We start from the raw sequence: 18469 nt of genomic DNA on the forward strand, positions 1-18469 counted from the left end.
TGAGAGAGTGTGACATTAACCTTTCGAGCAATTCAACAACGATGTCTTTACACTTAATTGCACTTTGTCTTGTTAAAAATTGGGTCAGTTTAACAATTTCTTGAAGCTTTAAACGAAACAAAAGTGTTAAGAGTTTTACTATGATAGACACTCCTTGGACAATCATCGCTGGAAGACCAATGCATCTGGAGATAATGTTAGGAAAGTCTGTAGCATGACAGTTTGCTCTAATAAATCTCTGCAATGGGACATTTTACTGTAGGTCTGCTCTTGTTGACATCTTCTTGGACACCTGTTCCCTACCCCCCAGGTGTCCTGTCTCCATGAGGTGCTGAGGAATGAGCTGTCGCCATGGAAACCCAGTCCCAGGCCAGTTCTGCAGCTGAGAAGAAGAAGAAGGTGGAGACCATCGTGGCAACCAAGGGCTTGTCCACGTCCGCCGACATCAGCGAGAAGGCTGTGGCCTCCAGCACTACATCCAATGGTAAGGATTGTTTCCAGCTTTTACCTCCTCTTCTTTCCTTCCTTACCCTCTCTGGTCCCCTCTCTTGTTATCTTCCTCACTGGTCCCTTCCATCTCTCTCCTGTCGATTTCTTGTCTTGTCTGACTACGAACAGGAAGTTGTAAGGAGTTGAATGGTTTGGTCATAAAGTTAAGATATTGGTGTTTCTTCATTTAGGATGCTGTTTGTAGTGGAATGCAATATGTGAAGGGATCATGTTCTTACAAACTCAATCATGTGTAATGTTGAAAACAAGGTCAGGCCCTTTTGGAGAAAGTTGAGTTCATATACAACAATCGTATATGCAACATATGCAACATCTTGAATACACAACAGAAGATGTTCATTGTTCAGTCTTTTGGCCCTCACAACACAGCTGCAGAAATGAAGAATATTCGAAAACAAAATAATTTTTTCTCCAGGAGTGACTGGGACTGCCAGACAAAAGTCATAACAAACCCAGAGGACAAATGACCATGACTTAAGTTGCAGCTGTGGTCATTAGCTGCAGCTGGAAGAGTTATGTTTTTTTTTTTTTTTTTGGGGGGTTGTTGAGGTGGTAAGAGGTGTGTGGGGGATGGGGGAGTAGTAGACTTAGGGGTGTCAGCGGAGAGAGAGAGGTAAGGAAGCCCTCTGTCGCCCTGGGTTTCCATCTGATTTGTAGCATGTCAAATGTAATCATTCCAGGTCCACGGCAGAAGCCTTCAAACACTCCAGGAGAAGGTTAATGACTCAGAGGGTCTCTCTCACACTCACTGTCTCAATCTCTCACTTTCTCTCTCTCTCTCTCTCATATATATATATATATATATATATATATATATATATATATATATATATATATATATATATATATATATATATATATATATATATATATATATATATATATATATATATATATATATGGGAGTTATTGCAGGAAGTTGAGTGGGGTGGGGGTGGTGTGTAGGGGGAATGCATCTCGATCCGTCTTGGGAACACTGTCCCTCTTACTCATTTCCATATGGCAACACTATTTCATTAATTAAAGGAGGGAAGATAAAAATATGTTTTGCGGTATGGAAAATGCATGGATGTAATTTGGCTCTGGAGATTGTGCATTTTTCTTTGTAATGCTCTGGTAATTACTCCTACTAACAACGTAAACGTTTGTCTTGGAAAGGTACTCCCACAATGATCTGAACTTACACAAGGGGCCATACCTGGGGTTAAAGAGTAGGGAAACAAAAAATACTATTCTTATCCAAGATCATAGGAGAGAGAGAAAAGAAAGATAGAAGGAGGAATGAGGGATGATACTTATACACAGAGAAAGAGATAGCTTACACATTTTTTGAGCAGGTTCTAATGACAGCACATTCTCCAAGTTGCCCCAGAACTCATAACATCTTATCAGGTGTAACCTTATACACCCCTGTCAACTTTAACCTCTGTAGCCCCCCTGTCCCCTCTCCTTCCCCATACAAACAAAAGGTAATTGTGAGCAGCTGTGGAACCCCAGTGGCTGGCTCTTCTCAGGAAGGCCCAGGTGAATATTTTCCCCATCATGCTGCAGAGGAGTGGCCCCTGAACCCACACAGGGGTAACCCTGTAGGACACCCCTCCACCACAACATGCTACGATTAGAACTGAAGAAGTAAAAGCTAGCAAAAAGTAAAAAATAAATTGAGGAGCAGTTATTGGTGGACTTATGGGCTGTTTAGCTTTGGTCTCTCTGAAGTGTTTTCTGTTGCAATACAATTACTACACGATTGCGTGTTTTGGTTTTGTTTGTGATTAAAGGCATATGGAAATAATTTTCTGGAAAACCTCGCCTGATAGGCTTTGTGTCTAAGTCCACGTTTTTGGGGGACTTAATTGATTCAAATGTTGGCAAGTCCTGGATGTTATAATTTGATTAAATTATGTTTTTTTTGTGACACAATTGACTTCATGACGTTACTAACCACTCTCCCAAATCTAATTCCAGAACACAAAGAACAAAGACATAAATATAACTTTTTTCTTTCTGAAGATTAGAATGTTTTGGTTCTTTATATTATGTATAGATGACACAAGTAAAAAACACAGTACTTATATTACACATACACTATGTAACCGTGTGTGTACATATGTCCTGAGCAGTTCCCTAACTCAATAAAAATCAGAACAGTGGAAAACTTTTTGTTACTTCCTTTCTGTCCTTTCTTTGCTCCTTCGTTATTTTCTTTTCTCTCACCCTCTCTTTTCTCTCACTTTTATATATCCTACTACCCTCTCTTTTCTGCCAACGTCCACTCCTCTCTCTTCCTCTCTTATTCTTGTATGTAAGTTTTGTCGGAGTTGAGAGAGCTTGCTTGGCTTTGTAATGTGCAGTCTTGGAGGGGGAGCTAGCTAGCTAGCGTTCCCACATGGTTGGCTAAATGGTGGCTTCATCCTGTGTACTATTCATCTTTTCGCCCGCTCCCCTGGCCTGACAGCTCAAAAGGGCCGACTGAGCCACAACAATGCTGTGATTGGTGTTCTTTAGGAGGGGCAAGGGGGAGACCTCCCCCCACCCTCATCATTCTCCAGGCAGGTGGACCAAAGTCTCCTGATTCTTTTGTTGTTTCCCCGGGCCTTCCAAAAAAAGATGTCCATGCTCTTGGCTGAATAAATCCTGTCGTCATGGGATAATTTGCTAATAAAAAAAACTAGAAAAGAAGGGAGGGAAAGGCCCCTGCTTATTGATTGAGGAGAGAGAGGGTGAAAAAAAAAAGTTTCTGGTTGGTTGGTTCATTGGATTTTTTTTATATGGATGCTGCTGAATTAGGAAAGTGAGGGAACAGAGGGACAAAGAGGAGTGAGAGAGAGGGAGGGCTAGAAGAGAGGGAAAGAGTGAGCGAGAGAGGAAGTGAGGGTTTGAGTTAGCGAGCTAGTTTAGGAAATTGTAGTGGAATGCATGCCCTAAAGTAGTAGGGTTTTCTGTAGACCAGAGGATGTTAGCGGGAGGAGCTATAGGAGTACGGGATCATTGTAAAAGCAAGGAATGTAAATCAATGGAATGGTACCAAACACATTGAAACAAAGTGTTTGACTCCGTTTCATTGATTCCATTCCAGCCGCCATTACAATGAGCCCGTCCTCATATAGCTCCTCCCACCAGCCTCCTCTGCTGTGAACCTAATAGTTTATGAAGGAAGGACTCAGAACCTTTTAAAAGGGTGCTTTGGGATTTTGGCAATGAAGCCCTTTATCTACTTCCCCAGAGTCAGATGAACATGGATACCATTTTTAAGTCTCTGCATCCAGTATGAAGGAATTAGAGGTCATTTTGCGAGTCAACGCTAACTAGTGTTAGCGCAGTAACTGGAAGTCTATAATATCTTATAGCATGCTAGCAGTTACCATAGACTTCCAGTCATTGCACTAGCGCTAGTTAGCAATTGGGTTAACACTATTTAGCAACTTCCTTCAAACTGTACGCAGAGACAATAATATAGTATACGTAAGTTTATCTGACTCTGGGGAAGTAGATAAAGGGCTTCATTGTCAAAATCCCTTTATAACGGTCACGCTTGGAAGGGCAGGAGCAGGAGTCTCAGAGGCCCAAAGTTGAGCCTTGAGGAGGAAGGAATTTTCTGCTTACATGTAGAAGGTTACCAGTGACATCCCTAACCCAAACAGAGATCGTGGCAAAAGTGTTTAGGAGAGAAAAAAAGAGCTGTTGACTGCTTTAAAAACATACAAAACCTCAGAGAGAGGAGAGGAGAAGGGGAGATGCAGAGAGAGAAGGGGAGAGATAAAGAAGAAAAAGTGAGGGGACACCTTTTTAGGTAGCCATTTAAATGATCAATTGTAGGGGGAAGGGGGATGTCATCTATCAGAAATAAAGTTTCCGTTTAACAGCGGGGATGGAAAGTAATTTACAGATACGCTGTCCCCGGCCATCTTTGTGCCGCTCAGATAAGGTTTCATTTCAGAAACGGATAGGAGACATTTTCACTTACGGGGCCCCTATTCCGCGACACCTGTGATAACAGCTTGTGGGCCCTAATTGAAAATGGGTTTCAAAATGGATTTTCACATTTCTTCTCCTCCCTCACCCCATTCCTTACTCATTGCCCCCCTCTCCCCCACCTCCTCACTCCCATCAAGACAAACCCCCCACCTCTGCTCCCATCCCTTTTCCGTGGTGTTCCGTGTGTCTGGAAATATTGGAGGAATGGAGGGCCAGGGAGGAGGGGAGGAGAGAGGCCGGTTTTCCTGGCGTTGGGGAAAATGGAGCGTGGGGAGCGGATTATCCCTCAGCACCCTGTCAGTGGTATGACAGCCTTGCGATCCGTCTTAATAATGAAATCATTGATCACTTGATGGGACTCATAATCAACTTTCATCAAAGTGTCCTCCTGCCCCCCTCCTCACGCACGCACGCACACACACACACACACACATTTGTTTTACTATCCTTGTGGGGACCAAACAATTGATTCCCATTCAAAATCCTATTTTCCCTATCCCCTAACACTAACTGCCACCATCACTGCTCTCCACATTTCATCTCTCACTTTTTCTCTCTTTAGATTTACTACTCTACCTGTCTGATTTTTTGTTAACAAAAAAAAAGAGATTTTATGAGTGGCTTGATCATTATATAAATTAAAGAAATGAGTCGGCGCTGCTAGTGGCCGGGGACTTTAATGCAGGAAAACTTAAATCCATTTGATCTAATTTCGACCAGCATTTCACACGTGCAACCAGAGTAAAAAAACAACAACTCTAGACCACCTTTACGCCACACACAGAGATGCGTACAAAGCTCTCCTTCACCCTCCATTTGGCAAATCTGACCATCCTGATTCCTGCTTACAAGCAAAAACTAAAGCAGGAAGTACCAGTGACTCGCTCAATAAGGAAATGGTCAGATGATGCAGATCCTAAGCTACAGGACTGTTTTGCTAGCCAAGAATGGAATATGTTCAGGGATTAATCCGATGGTATTGAGGAGTATACCACATCAGTCACCGTCTTCATCAATAAGTGCATCGATGAAGTCGTACCCACAGTGACCGTACGTACATACCCCAACCAGAAGCCATGGATTACAGGCAACATACGCACTGAGCTAAAGAGTAGAGCTGCCTCTTTCAAGGAGCGGGACTCTAACTCTGACGCTTATAAAAAATTATGCTATGCCGTCTAACGAACCATCAAACAAGTATTGGGTCGATACAGGACAAAGATTGAATCCTACTACACCAGCTCTGACACTTGTCGGATGTGGCAGGGCTTGCAAAGTATTACAGACTACAAAGGGAAGCCCAGCCGAGAGCTGACCAGTGACGCGAGCGTACCAGACGAGCTAAATGACTTCATTGCACGCTTTGAGGCAAGCAACACTGAAGCATGCATGAGAGCACCAGCTGTTCCAGACAACTGTGATCACGCTCTCCGTAGCCGATGTGAATAAGACCTTTAAACAGGTCAACATTCACAAGGCCGCAGGGCCAGACGGATTACCAGGATGTGTACTCAGAGCATGCGCTGATCAACTGGCAAGTGTGTTCACTGCCATTTTTAACCTGTCCCTGAGCGAGTCTGTAATCCCTACTTGTTTCAAGCAGATCACCATATTCTCTGTGCCAAAAAATACCAAGGTAATCTGCCTAAATGACTACCGACACGTAGCACTCATGTCTGTAGCCATGAAGTGCTTTGAAAGGCTGGTCATGGCTCACATCAACACCACCATTACAGAAACCATAGATCCACTCCAATTCGTAAACCCACCCAACAGATCCACATATGACGCAATCTCTATTGCACTCCACAATGCCCATTGCCCCCCTGGACAAAAGGAACACCTATTTGTGAGAATGCTGTTCATTGACTACAGCCCCACATTCAACACCATAATGCCCTCAAAGCTCATAAATAAGCCAAGGAATCTGGGACTAAACACCTCCCTCTGCAACTGGATCCTAGAGTTTGACTCGGTACTGGTACCCCCTGTATATACAGTGCATTCGGAAAGTATTCAGACCCTTTCACTTTCTCCAAATGTTGTTATGCTACAGCCTTATTATCAAATTGATGAGGAAAATAAATATTTCATCCATCTACATACAATACGCCTTAATACCAAAGTAAAACAGGTTTTTGCTCATTTATATAATAATAATGGAAATATCACATTCACATAATTATTCAGACCCTTTATTCAGTACTTTGATGAAGCACATTTGGCAGTGATTACAGCCTAAAGTTTACCAGTCAAAAGTATGGACACAGAAAAACCCTTGAATGAGTAGGTGTGTCCAAACTTTTGACTGGTACTGTACATTTAGGGAGTTTCTCCCATTCTTCTCTGCAGATCCTTTCAAGCTCTGTCAGGTTGGATGGGGAGCGTCGCTGCACAGCTATTTTCAGGTCTCTCCAGAGATGTTAGATCGGGTTCAAGGATCTCTCTGTACTTTGCTCCGTTCTTACCCCCAATCCTGACTAGCCAAAGAGTTCCATCTTGGTTTCATCAGACCAGAGAATCTAGTTTATTATGGTCTGAGAGTCCTTTAGGTGTCTTTTGGTAACAGGTTTGTGCCTTTCCAAATCATGTCCAATCAATTTAATTTACCACGAGGACTCAAATCAAGTTGTAGGAACATCTCAAGGATAATCAATGGAAACAGGATTCACCTGAGCTCAATTTAGACTCTCACAGCAAAGGGTCTGAATAATTATGTAAATAAGTTATTTCTGTTTAAAAAAAAGTTTTTTTTATACAGTTGCTAAAATGTATAAAAACTTGTTTTCACTTTGTCTTTATGGGGCATTGTTTGTAGATTGATTAGATTATAATAAAAAACATTTTTTATTTGATTATGGCTGTAACGTAACAAAATGTGGAAAAAGGGAAGGGATCTGAATACTTTCCGAATGCACTATATTGTTGTTTTATTCTTTTATTTTTTATAAAATGTGTTTTCTATAAAACTGCATTGTTGGTTAAGGGCTTGTAAGTAAGCATTTTCACAGTATGGTCTACGCCTGTTGTATTCGGTACATGTGCCAAATACAATTTGATTTGATTTGAAAGGAGGGAACACCCAGACACTTTATTGCTGAGGGATGGAGCTCTGGATGGCATCAGAGAGAGAAGTGAGGAGATCTGTTGGTGATATGAAAATATGCCTGTGTAATCATAATTTATTTCATAATTTAGTGGCTACTTGTACATCTCTTTCTGGCTGGTAGCTCTAGTATGGTAGTGGTGTCGCCATTTCTTGTGAGAAGTTTATAGATCTGCTAGATTTATGTCTATGGTTGGGGCTATGATGGAATATGTTTGTAGACTTGCACAATGTTTGTAGACTTGTAGTCTCCTTGTTGTAATAGTAGTTTTGACTGTGAGTGTGCTAGCGAGGGCTATATAGATGTATAGGTGTAGTGTGGCTTCTGTGGTAGAAAGCAGGGAGGTGGGTTCTCTTCTCTTCTCTTCTCTTCTCTTCTCTTCTCTTCTCTTCTCTTCTCTTCTCTTCTCTTCTCTTCTCTTCTCTTCTCTTCTCTTCTCTTTCTCTCTGACAGCCAGGGGTTAATGAGAGAGGGGTCTGATGGGGGGATAAGGGACCTCAGAGGGAGTGCTGGCTGCACACTATGGGTCAAACAGCACAATGGAGTGGGCAGGATGCATACACGTGCCCACGCATGCACACGCAAACACACATGCACAGATATGTGAACAGAGAAGCACACACACAAAAGGAGTGACCACCTTCTATTATTATTTTTCACTCTCACTGGGTTTTAGGCACACAGCATAACGTTACAATAAGATGGGTTGAGTGGTGGCTGTTGTTAGATACAGAGATATGAACAGAAAGTCGATGTGGCCCTGTACACATGCACACGTACAGGCACACACACACAATCGTGCAGTAAGCTGTGGACTCTATCAGTGAGCCAACCATCTCATGGCCCTCTGCACTGAAGGCAATTTCCTGCAGCAGTGGGGTGACAGTCCTTGGGAGGGACGCCTCACAGCGGCCTCACAGCGGCCTGAGACACAGGATTAGGGTGGCCTGCTGACTCAGGTGGAGGGGCCCTCAGCTATCCCCAGCCCAACAACCTCAACCCAGCCTGGCCTCCTTCTGCCTGTCTGGCTGCATGGAGGAACCACACTGATCCATTCAGCATCCACCACCTCTGGACCTCTTTCACCTATTGGGTAAACTGGAAAAAAGGTTACAGTGCTTTCACCTACTGGGCAGCAGGGGCCACCTTCAGCAGTATTCAACTGTAGCATGCAGAATCTGAATCACCATAATCTTGCTCTCTCTCTGGTCCATAAGGGGTAGGTGGAGGTGTTTTGCCCAGTACCCACGTCTCCTAATCTATGTCAACTGTCTTGGAGGGATCTGGCAGAGGTGTTTCTGGCAGAGGTGTTTCTGGGTCTTGGTGTTTTGCAAAATGTTGGTGTTGTCCTATTATGCTAAAATTGTTCAATGTGGGTCAGCAAAAGAGGAATGAAAAAATGCCTTGAAAACAAACATATGGGTAATTCTATTAATGTATCTAGTAGTAATAGATTTGAGTTTAATCTGTTAATAGAGTTTTACCTCCATTGAAGCTCATGGAGTCATTTTCTATGATGTGGTGAAAGGCATTGAGGGCTATGAGGTCAGGGGTCAACCAGGTCAGGAACATGAACCCTAACCAATGAACATCCTTATTGCTCACAGAGGGAGATCCGTCTGCGCAGAAGGCAGGAGGAGGTCCCTCTCAGTCTATTCCAGGACACAGACAGACAGAGAGTCTGTAAGGTAGACATAAAGCAGTAAAGTAGGGAAACAGTAGTTGATTATTTTTGCTACTCTGTCCATTTGTCGGTATGCATCAGTGGCCTCCCTCCTACTGAGGGGAACAAAGCAGGAGTGTCCTGACCCTGCCAGCAGAATGTATTGTATTGGTATGTATTGGTCTGTGTCCCTCTTCACTTCTTTCTTTCTCTTTCTTGTTCACGAGTTAGCAACAAGAAAACGAGCCTAGCTAGCCATCAATACCATGCAAAAATGATGACAATTTACATCACAGGAAAGGTACCACTAAACAAGTAGCTAGATTCATTCAAAAACCAAACAATTGAAATTCCGTCACAAAACCATAGCTAGCATGCTAACACACAATGTTAAGTGAATGGGTGATAGTTAGGCAATCAGCTTAGCATCATTGGAACTTATAATACTAGAATAAGCATGTATAAAACATAAATATTCTAGAAACACAATTTGAATTAGCAAAAGCATGTTCTAATAACTCGAAAGGCCTAGTAAGATAGACAAGCTCTATTTTTCTGTCTGTTGTTGTCGCTCTGATTGTTCTGACAGGAAATGGCTCTGAACCAAAAGTTGGCTAATTAAAAGCTACAGTATCCACATTTGCCACTATATGACAACATAGAACAATATAATACTTTGTACAGAAGTAGGCTGGACAATAGAACTAGTCAAAATTCACCCAAGGCTGAAAATGGCAAAAGAACGTTGGCTAAGCTGGAACACTAGAGCCCATAGCAAATGAATGGAATCGAACTTTCGCAGAGCCTCTTCTGACTGGAGTGACGCTTAGAATTCCATTTCGCCTAAATGGCACCAACAAATGTAGCTCTTTTTATTTTACCACTACAATCTCTTCTTAGGACGAAACTGAAAAATAACAAGTTGTGTAGAAAGTTAACATCCGCACCTCGATGGTGCCAAGTGTGCTTATGTCTGCATAACGAGGAAGTAAGAAAAAATGGTCAACTTCGAACTATTTCTTGTCTAGCGATTTGAACAAGTCAAAAATATACACATTGCGAGATATTTGGCGAAATATACCAGCATGCCTCTCCATAGGAAAACAATGGGGCTCAGCGTTCCAAGGGCAAAAGGTGTTTCGGGGCTAGCGTGTGATGACAATGAGATACACTGTCCAGCCTTACATAATTAGAAAGAGCAGATTCTCATGATTAAAATGGTGTCCAATTTTGTAAAAATCTACATATACACATTGTGAGATATTTGGCGAAATAGACAGACATACATATACAGTATTTCCATATAGGAAACAATTGGATGACCTCAGAGTTCCATGAGCCATTTTTTGTTGTTGTTTGCATTATAACTACCAGCAACATGGGCAGGTCTCATTGCCAACAATAGCAAAGCAGGCATTGTGACGTAGAACAAAAGGCTGGGAATAGAACTTTCAGAAGGCGAGTTGGTGCCACAGTGCTCAATAGAACTAATAGGAGCTGGCAGGGTGAAAAATGACCTAAAATAAGGCCTGTTTTTACATGATTACTTCAAAACTAGGGCAAGCAGCTGGGACATATGGATATAGTCTGAAACTTGGCTCCACGGCGGATGCAATGATCTAGTTTTTATCAGAAAAAAGCATTGTTTAAAATGTCATGTGTCCATCCTAACAGAAGTACAGCTATCGGAACTGTGTGTGTTTGTGTGTGTGTGTTTGTAAGTATAAATACTTGTGCTTCAGGGAGAGGGTCTGTTATGCGGTATGTGAGGGTCTGTTATGCTGTATGTATGTGAGCTTTGGTGAGACAGTGTTTTTGTGTTTGTCAGTGAATAAGATGTACTGTAAGTTGTCCAGAGTGTGTATAGGTATATGAATGATTGAGTGTTTAATTGTGTATAAATTTGTATTTGTTTTCTAATACATCTGTGCGGAAGACGTGATCTTAGTTTCTGGGTGCAGGTTGTGTACAGTGGTTCCTCCTTTAAAAGTTGCATCATACTGCAGCACACCTTATGGGATGCTGCAGAATTCTATGGCACGTTATTTAATTGTCAGCCATTTTTACCATGAATTCTATTTAGTGCTAGTTTAACCACCAGAGGGCATCTTTGAGAGCGATTTGATAGTCATCAATATTGGCATTATTAGAGAATGTAAAACCTTTTTTGTAAGAATATAGTTTATGGGATTGATTTTAAGAAATGTAGCTTAATTAATTTGTTTAATATTATGGTGTTTCTATTCCTAGAAAATGGTTTCCGTTAGGATGGAAAGGAAAATATGGAAAATATTGCGCTGTACAATGTGATGTTTGGGAGTAGGCTACAGTACTAAGAGCATAAGGAAATTGGAGGATTCCAAATTGATATCTAAGGGGCATTTTTCATTAGGACAAATCTGATCTGTTAGAATATCTAAGGGCTTTTATATATTTCTAAATTAATTAATAATAATAATCGCTTTGTTTAAACAATAACAATATTTTGGAGATGATTTCCTTTTTATTTAACCTAGAGTGAGCGAGAAAAAGGCCATTCTTGAACATGGGGTGAGACATTCTCACTAATTTGTAAATAAAGTCAGTTTGTTAGAATGATTTATTTCTGTTTTTAAAGGGAGAGAAACCAAATGCCGCCTCATGGGTCTCCCAGTGGGTCTCCCAGTGGCGGCCGGCACGGGTATCAAACCAGCATCTGTAGCAACGCAGTTTGCAGTTTTTAGACCGCTGCGCCGCTCCGTTAGGAAAATATGGCGCTGTACAATGTGACCGGTCGGGAGTAGGCTACAGTATTAAGAGCATAACATTTCCACACCCTAATTATAGTGTAAACAATACCCAATCAGATATTCTGTGAAAATAAAAATCTAATTGATTTATCAAGACCAGTCCCCATGCTCGTCTCAGAGCAGCGCGAAACAATGTTGAAATACTTTTTGCTTCAAATCCTATTGCTTCTAACTTCAATATGCTTTTTAAATAAATAAGACCTACACCACTTTTAACAGCACATTACTCAACACTAGTGAGACTCATTTCGCCTACGGTAGGCCTACAGTATATCTACAAATATTTTTTTCAATGACGTGACTCTCCGCCAATAATTACATTTAGAGGATTGAAGGTGCCACGTTCTGACCTTTAGTTCCTTTGTTTTGTCTTTGTTTATATGGTCAGGGCGTGAGTTGTGGTGGGCAGTCTGTTTGTTTTTCTATGTTTGGTTTCTGTGTTCGGCCTAGTATGGTTCTCAATCAGAGGCAGGTGTCGTTAGTTGTCTCTGATTGAGAATCATACTTAGGTAGCCTGGGTTTCAGTTTTGGGTTGTGGGTGTTTGTCTTCCGTGTCAGTGTTTGTCGCCACATGGGACTGTTTCGTTCATTTCACGTTTCTTGTTTTGTATTTCGTAGTGTTCAGTTTATGTTTTAAAATAAACATTATGGACACTTACCACGCTGCGTTTTGGTCCTCCGATCCTTCTCGCTTCTCCTCAGAAGAGGAGGACGTGATCCCTTACAGAGACACCCAACTCACGCCCTGACCATACTAAAACAAAGACAAAACAAAGGAATTAATAAGGTCAGAACGTGAAATTAATGTCTAAGGGGAATTTTTCATTAGGGCAAATCTGATCTGTGAGAATATCTAAGGGGCTTTTATATAATTCTAAATGAATTAATAATAATAATAATCACTTTGTTTAAAAATAACGATATTTTGGAGATTATTTTATTTTCATTTAACCCGCGAGAAAAAGGTCACTCTTGAACATGGGGCGAGGCGGCCGGCACGGTATCGAACCAGCATCTGTAGCCCTGCAGTTGGCACTGCGATGCAGTTTCATAGAGCCCTGCGCCACTCAGGAGGCCCCATCCACAACGTTTTTAATGCTGATCAATTGCCAAGTATCAAAATACAGAGAGGTGTTGGTAAGCATATATTGTCCTGCTAATAGCCTATAATGGGCTATTATAATACTGTACATGGTGTCCAGGTCAGGATAACCAAAACATGTATTTATTAAAGACTATCAGAAAGAATGTTGGTACTTATTTATTTTGATCCAAAGCCACGAATGAGTGAATCACTCAGGTTGTATGACTGCGCCATCAACTTGATTATTTAGCAGACATCACTTGCTTATATTCAGTCAACACATATATCTTAAGAATATCATGGAATATAATTGAACATTTTCTCCATGCTTGTCTCAGAGCAGCACAAAACTGTGCTGAAATAGTTCACCATAGTGGGTAGGCTATATATAACGATATTTTGGAGAGGATTTTGTTAAAAAACAAAACGATAGTCACCGATTTGTCATCTGAATAAAGACCAAAATAATATTTATAAAGGCCAAACTATGTATTTATGTTTTTAGAGGGAGAGAAACCAAGGACATCCCGGCCAGCCAAACCCGGATGACGCTGGGCCAATTGTGCGCCATCCTATGGGACTCACAATCACGGCCAGATGTGATACAGCCTAGATTCGAACAAAGGACTGTAATGATGCCTCTTGCAATGCCGCCTGGCTCTGGACCAATGCATCAGCTGTCGCCCGTATCTCTGCCCTCAGATAATGTTTCTCTTTCTGCTGGTCTGCCTTCAATGACTCGATCTCGGTCTTCAAAGTTTGAATCTGATCCATGTGCACCTTCATCAGATGAGCAGAATGTTATTGCCCTGAGCCCCCATCGATTACAGTGGTCTATGATAGAAACGGTAGATCAATTAAAGAATTAAAAGTGACTCCAACACACAAATGCTGCATACACATAAGAACACTGATCTCTACAGATGGTTGTCGACATGGTTATATGCTCTGCAAAAACACATTCACAAATTTAGAACACAATTATTTTTTATTTAACCTTTATTTAATTATCAATTTTATTACACAGTATGCCTACTACACATTGGGAGGCTATATCATTTTTTAAAAAGAAAATGCACTGAAACCAAAATACCTTTAGTTTTGTTGAGACTCTCAGCTCCGGTTCATTTTCAAGTCCTCTTGAAACACTGGAACGGGTAGCACAATAGAAAGAAGCTGGCTTGATGAAAACGATGTCCATTTTGTCTGTTCGCTTTGGTCACAAGTTGGGGGATGTTCACACCTACAGTAGCCGGGCTATACAGAGTTGTCCTATTGTCCTGCTGATAGGGCTACACCTGCAGTACTACAGTACACTTGTGAAAAACAAGTGTTTGAAAACCTGTTTTCTAAATGCCTCCAGCTGTCCATCACTACTGTAAATAAAAACACAGCATCTTGTTTACATCCTGTTTACATTCCAGTTCAGATTCAAGTATAACTTTTGACTGACACCTTTAGCGAGAGGACTAATACTCTATTATTTAGTAATTTCTGCCTCTGAATTCATGTCTAAGGGGCATTTTTCGTGCCATTATTTGTTACATTGTTTTAGTTTGAACGTGCAGACAGGAACTAAGAACAGTGGGAACAATTCCCCAGTCACTGCCATTATTAATGCAATGCCCCTTAAAAGTGTTGCTCTGTGTTACCCAGTGGGGCGGGGTCCCCCCCTTCCCCATGGGCTAGGTCCGTCTTCTGTGCGATGCTCTGCGGTCCGTCCCGTGCTTCCTGCCCTCATGACTTGAACCTTGTGCGCCTACCACTATCTCAGTGGATAAAGCTGGAGAACTGCAGGACAATCCCATTGTGCACCACTCTGGAGCCATGACCAATAGGACCAAATCTAACAAGTAATCTAACAATATACCCAAATCTAAAGGGGTGAATGAGAATATGTATATGTAAGTATATGGATGAGCGATGGCCGTGCGGCATAGGCAAGGTGCAATAGATGGTATTAAATACAGTATATACAGTTGAAGTCGGAAGTTTACCAACACCTTAGCCAAATACATTTAAACTCAGTTTTTCACATTTCCTGACATTTAATCAGAGTACAAATTCCCTGTCTTAGGTCAGTTAGGATCACCACTTTATTTTAAGAATGTGAAATGTCAGAATAATATTAGAGAGAATGATTTATTTCAGCTTTTATCACATTCCCAGTGGGTCAGAAGTTTACATACACTCAATTAGTATTTGGTAGCATTGCCTTTAAATTGTTTAACTTGGGTCAAACTTTTTGGTAGCCTTCCACAAGCTTCCCGCAATAAGTTGGGTGAATTTTGGCCCGTTCCTCCTGACATAGCTGGTGTAACCGAGTCAGGTTTGTAGGCCTCCTTGCTTGCACACACTTTTTCAGTTTTGCCCACAGATTTGTTTATGTTTATTTTTGCCCTGCAAATGCAGGGCACTGGCACAGGACGCACTGGGCTGTGCAGACTCACCGGAGACACAGTAGGCAAAGCCGGCGCAGGATATCATGGCCCAAGGAGGTACACTGGAGACCAGTAGCGCTGAGCCGGCACCCTCCTTCCTGGCTGGATGCCCATTCTAGCCCGGCCAATGCGAGGAGGTGGAATAGAGCGCACCGGGCTAGAATAGCGCACTGGAGACACCGTGCGCTCCAACGCATAACACGATGCCTGACCAGTAAGCACGAGGAGTTGGCTCAAGTCTCTGACCTGACTCATGCAATCTCCTCGTGTGCCACCCCCCCAAAATCTTGGGGCTGCCTCTCGGGCTTCCGTGCCAGCCGTGTACCCTCATATCTACACCGTTCCTCCTGTGCTATCTCCACCTGCTTCCATGGTAGGGTCTTGTCCCCCTGCCATTACCTCCTCCCAGGTCCAGGATGTCCTCCACTCCTCTTTCTCCCGGGTCCAAAATGTCCACTCCTTTTTAGCACGCTGCTTGGTCCTTTTATGGTGGGTTGTTCTGTCACGTTCATCATAACGAGGAGACCAAGGCGCAGCGTGATATGAATACATTCTTCTTTAATGAAAGAGAACACTGAACAAACTATACAAAACGACCGTGAAGCTACATATAACGAGTGCTGACATGCAACTAACCATAGACAATAACCCACAAAATACCCAAGGAATATGGCTACCTAAATATGGTCCCCAATCAGAGACAACTATAAACAGCTGCCTCTGATTGGGAACCAATCTAGGCAACCATAGACATACAAAACCCCCTAGACAATACAAAAACTACACAAACCACCTTCGTCACACCCTGACCTAACCAAAATAATAAAGAAAACTAAGATAACTAAGATCAGGGCGTGACAGTAGGGGAAGAGGTAGTTGTTTGGGATATTTATAGATTGGCTATGATGGCTATGATGCAGTGATCTGTGAGCTGCTCTGACAGCTAGTGCTTAAAGCTAGTGAGGGAGATATGTGTTTCCAGTTTCAGAGATTTTTGTAGTTTGTTCCAGTCATTGGCAGCAGAGAACTGGAAGGAGAGGCGGCCAAAGGAGGAATTGGCTTTGGGGGTGACAAGTGATATATATACCTGCTGTAACGCGTGCTATGGGTGGGTGCAGCTATGGTGACCAGCGAGCAGAGATAAGGCGGGACTTTACCTAGCAGGGTCTTGTAGATGACCTGGAGCCAGTGGGTTTGGCGACGAGTATGAAGATAGGGCCAGCCAACGAGAGCTTACAGGTCGCAGTGGTGGGTAATATATGGGGCTTTGGTGACAAAACGGATGGATAGACTGCATCCAATTTGATGAGTAGGGTGTTGGAGGCTATTTTGTAAATGACATCGCCAAAGTCGAGGATCAGTAGGATAGTCAGTTTTACGAGGTATGAATGAAGTAGTGACGCACAAATTACCTCAACATCCCGCAGCATAATCGCAAAACTTTTAGTTGAGCAACCACTGTACCATGTTCTAGTTTGCACCATACACCCCTTAATCTCTCCCCTCTGACCTCACCACCCCTGGCTCTCCCTTTCTCCTCTCTCCTGTCCCTTCGCTACTCTCTCCCTCACTAGTGCGAAAGAGGAGCCTGGATCAAAGAGTGTAAAACCCTGGCAGCGATTTCTGGTGATAGATTAGAAATCAGCAGCGGCGCTTTCCTCGCCGTCTTTTCTTCCCACCCTCTTGTCGGCGGTGTGCGCACCCTCCCAAGGTCCTCATAAGTGGCTCAGGTTTTCAAGCCAGTGCTAATTGGTAGCCAGTACCAAGAAATGCCAAGTAACAACATCCATGTTGGAACGAGCTCTGAGCTCAGGCTGTTTTAGGTTATGGATGTGCATGTTGGAAAGCAGGGGAGGGTCGGTTGATAAGATCCGTTTGTTGTCTTCCTACTGTCTAATAATCCCTTAGCCCTGGTACAATCTGTTGTAAACCGAAGGAGGAGAGGAATTGATTTACAGAAAAGGAGGGCATGCAGAGATTTGAACTCAGATGTGTAGTGGAGACGGGGGTTTGAAAATTAAAAAATAAATGTCAGACTGACGGGGAAACTGAACTCCCGTCTTTTGCTTACAGCAGACGGGCATGCAGTTTGAATATGAGCAAAGCCCTTCTCATGTTAATCAATGCCATAGCTGTCTCTCATCGTCTCCCCCTCCCTCCTTCCTAACACAAGCCAATCCAAGGCCATGGTCCCCTGACAACTGAAGGGCCCCCTAAAGGCATATTAAAGTGCCATGCTTATTCAATTTTATTGAGATAAATATGCTGTAATGGGAGCAAAAATGCAAGCATGCACACAGGAATACACACCCAGGAATACATGCAGACATGTACATCAGTGACGGTCGGTGACGTTTAAGATGAGGGAAGATGATTATTTTTTTAATAAGCATGGCTTTATAGCTATTACAGCATATTGGATGACTGTCATATTCCATTCACCCACTTCAATGTAAAATCGATAGGTTTAGGCTACTACATACTCAAATATTCCCTATACCCATCATGAGGTTACTGCAACCTGCAGTGCATTCGGAAAGTATTCAGACCCCTTGACTTTCCACATTTTGTTACATTACAGCCTTGTTCTAAAAATGGATTCATTTGTTTTCAACACATAATACCCCATGATGACAAAGCAAAAAAGTTTTTCATTTTTTGTGTGCAAATTTATAAAATAATAATAAACAGAAATACCTTATTTACATAACTATTCAGACCTTTTGCTATGAGACATGAAATTGAGCTCCGTTACATCTTGTTTCTATTGATCATCCTTGAGATGTTTCTACAACTTGATTGGGGTCCACCTGTGTTAAATTCAATTGATTGGACATGATTTGGAAATGCACACACCTGTCTATATAAGGTCCCACAGTTGACAGTGCATGTCAAAGCAA

General features: G+C 42.2%; 1 protein-coding gene across 1 annotated transcript in view; it reads left to right on the top strand.

Moving 5' to 3' along the window:
- The window catches only part of LOC112215160 (transcriptional activator GLI3), a 180563-nt gene that overhangs the window by 43268 nt on the left and 118826 nt on the right, over positions 1 to 18469 (top strand). The window contains exon 2 of the mRNA XM_024374105.1: positions 311 to 484. Coding sequence (XP_024229873.1) covers positions 352 to 484 — 133 coding nt within the window. The 5' untranslated portion in view covers positions 311 to 351. The remainder of the gene's footprint in view (positions 1 to 310; positions 485 to 18469) is intronic.

This window comes from Oncorhynchus tshawytscha, linkage group LG16 (assembly GCF_018296145.1).
Source record: "Oncorhynchus tshawytscha isolate Ot180627B linkage group LG16, Otsh_v2.0, whole genome shotgun sequence".
In the NCBI taxonomy this organism is placed as follows: Eukaryota; Metazoa; Chordata; class Actinopteri; order Salmoniformes; family Salmonidae; genus Oncorhynchus; species Oncorhynchus tshawytscha.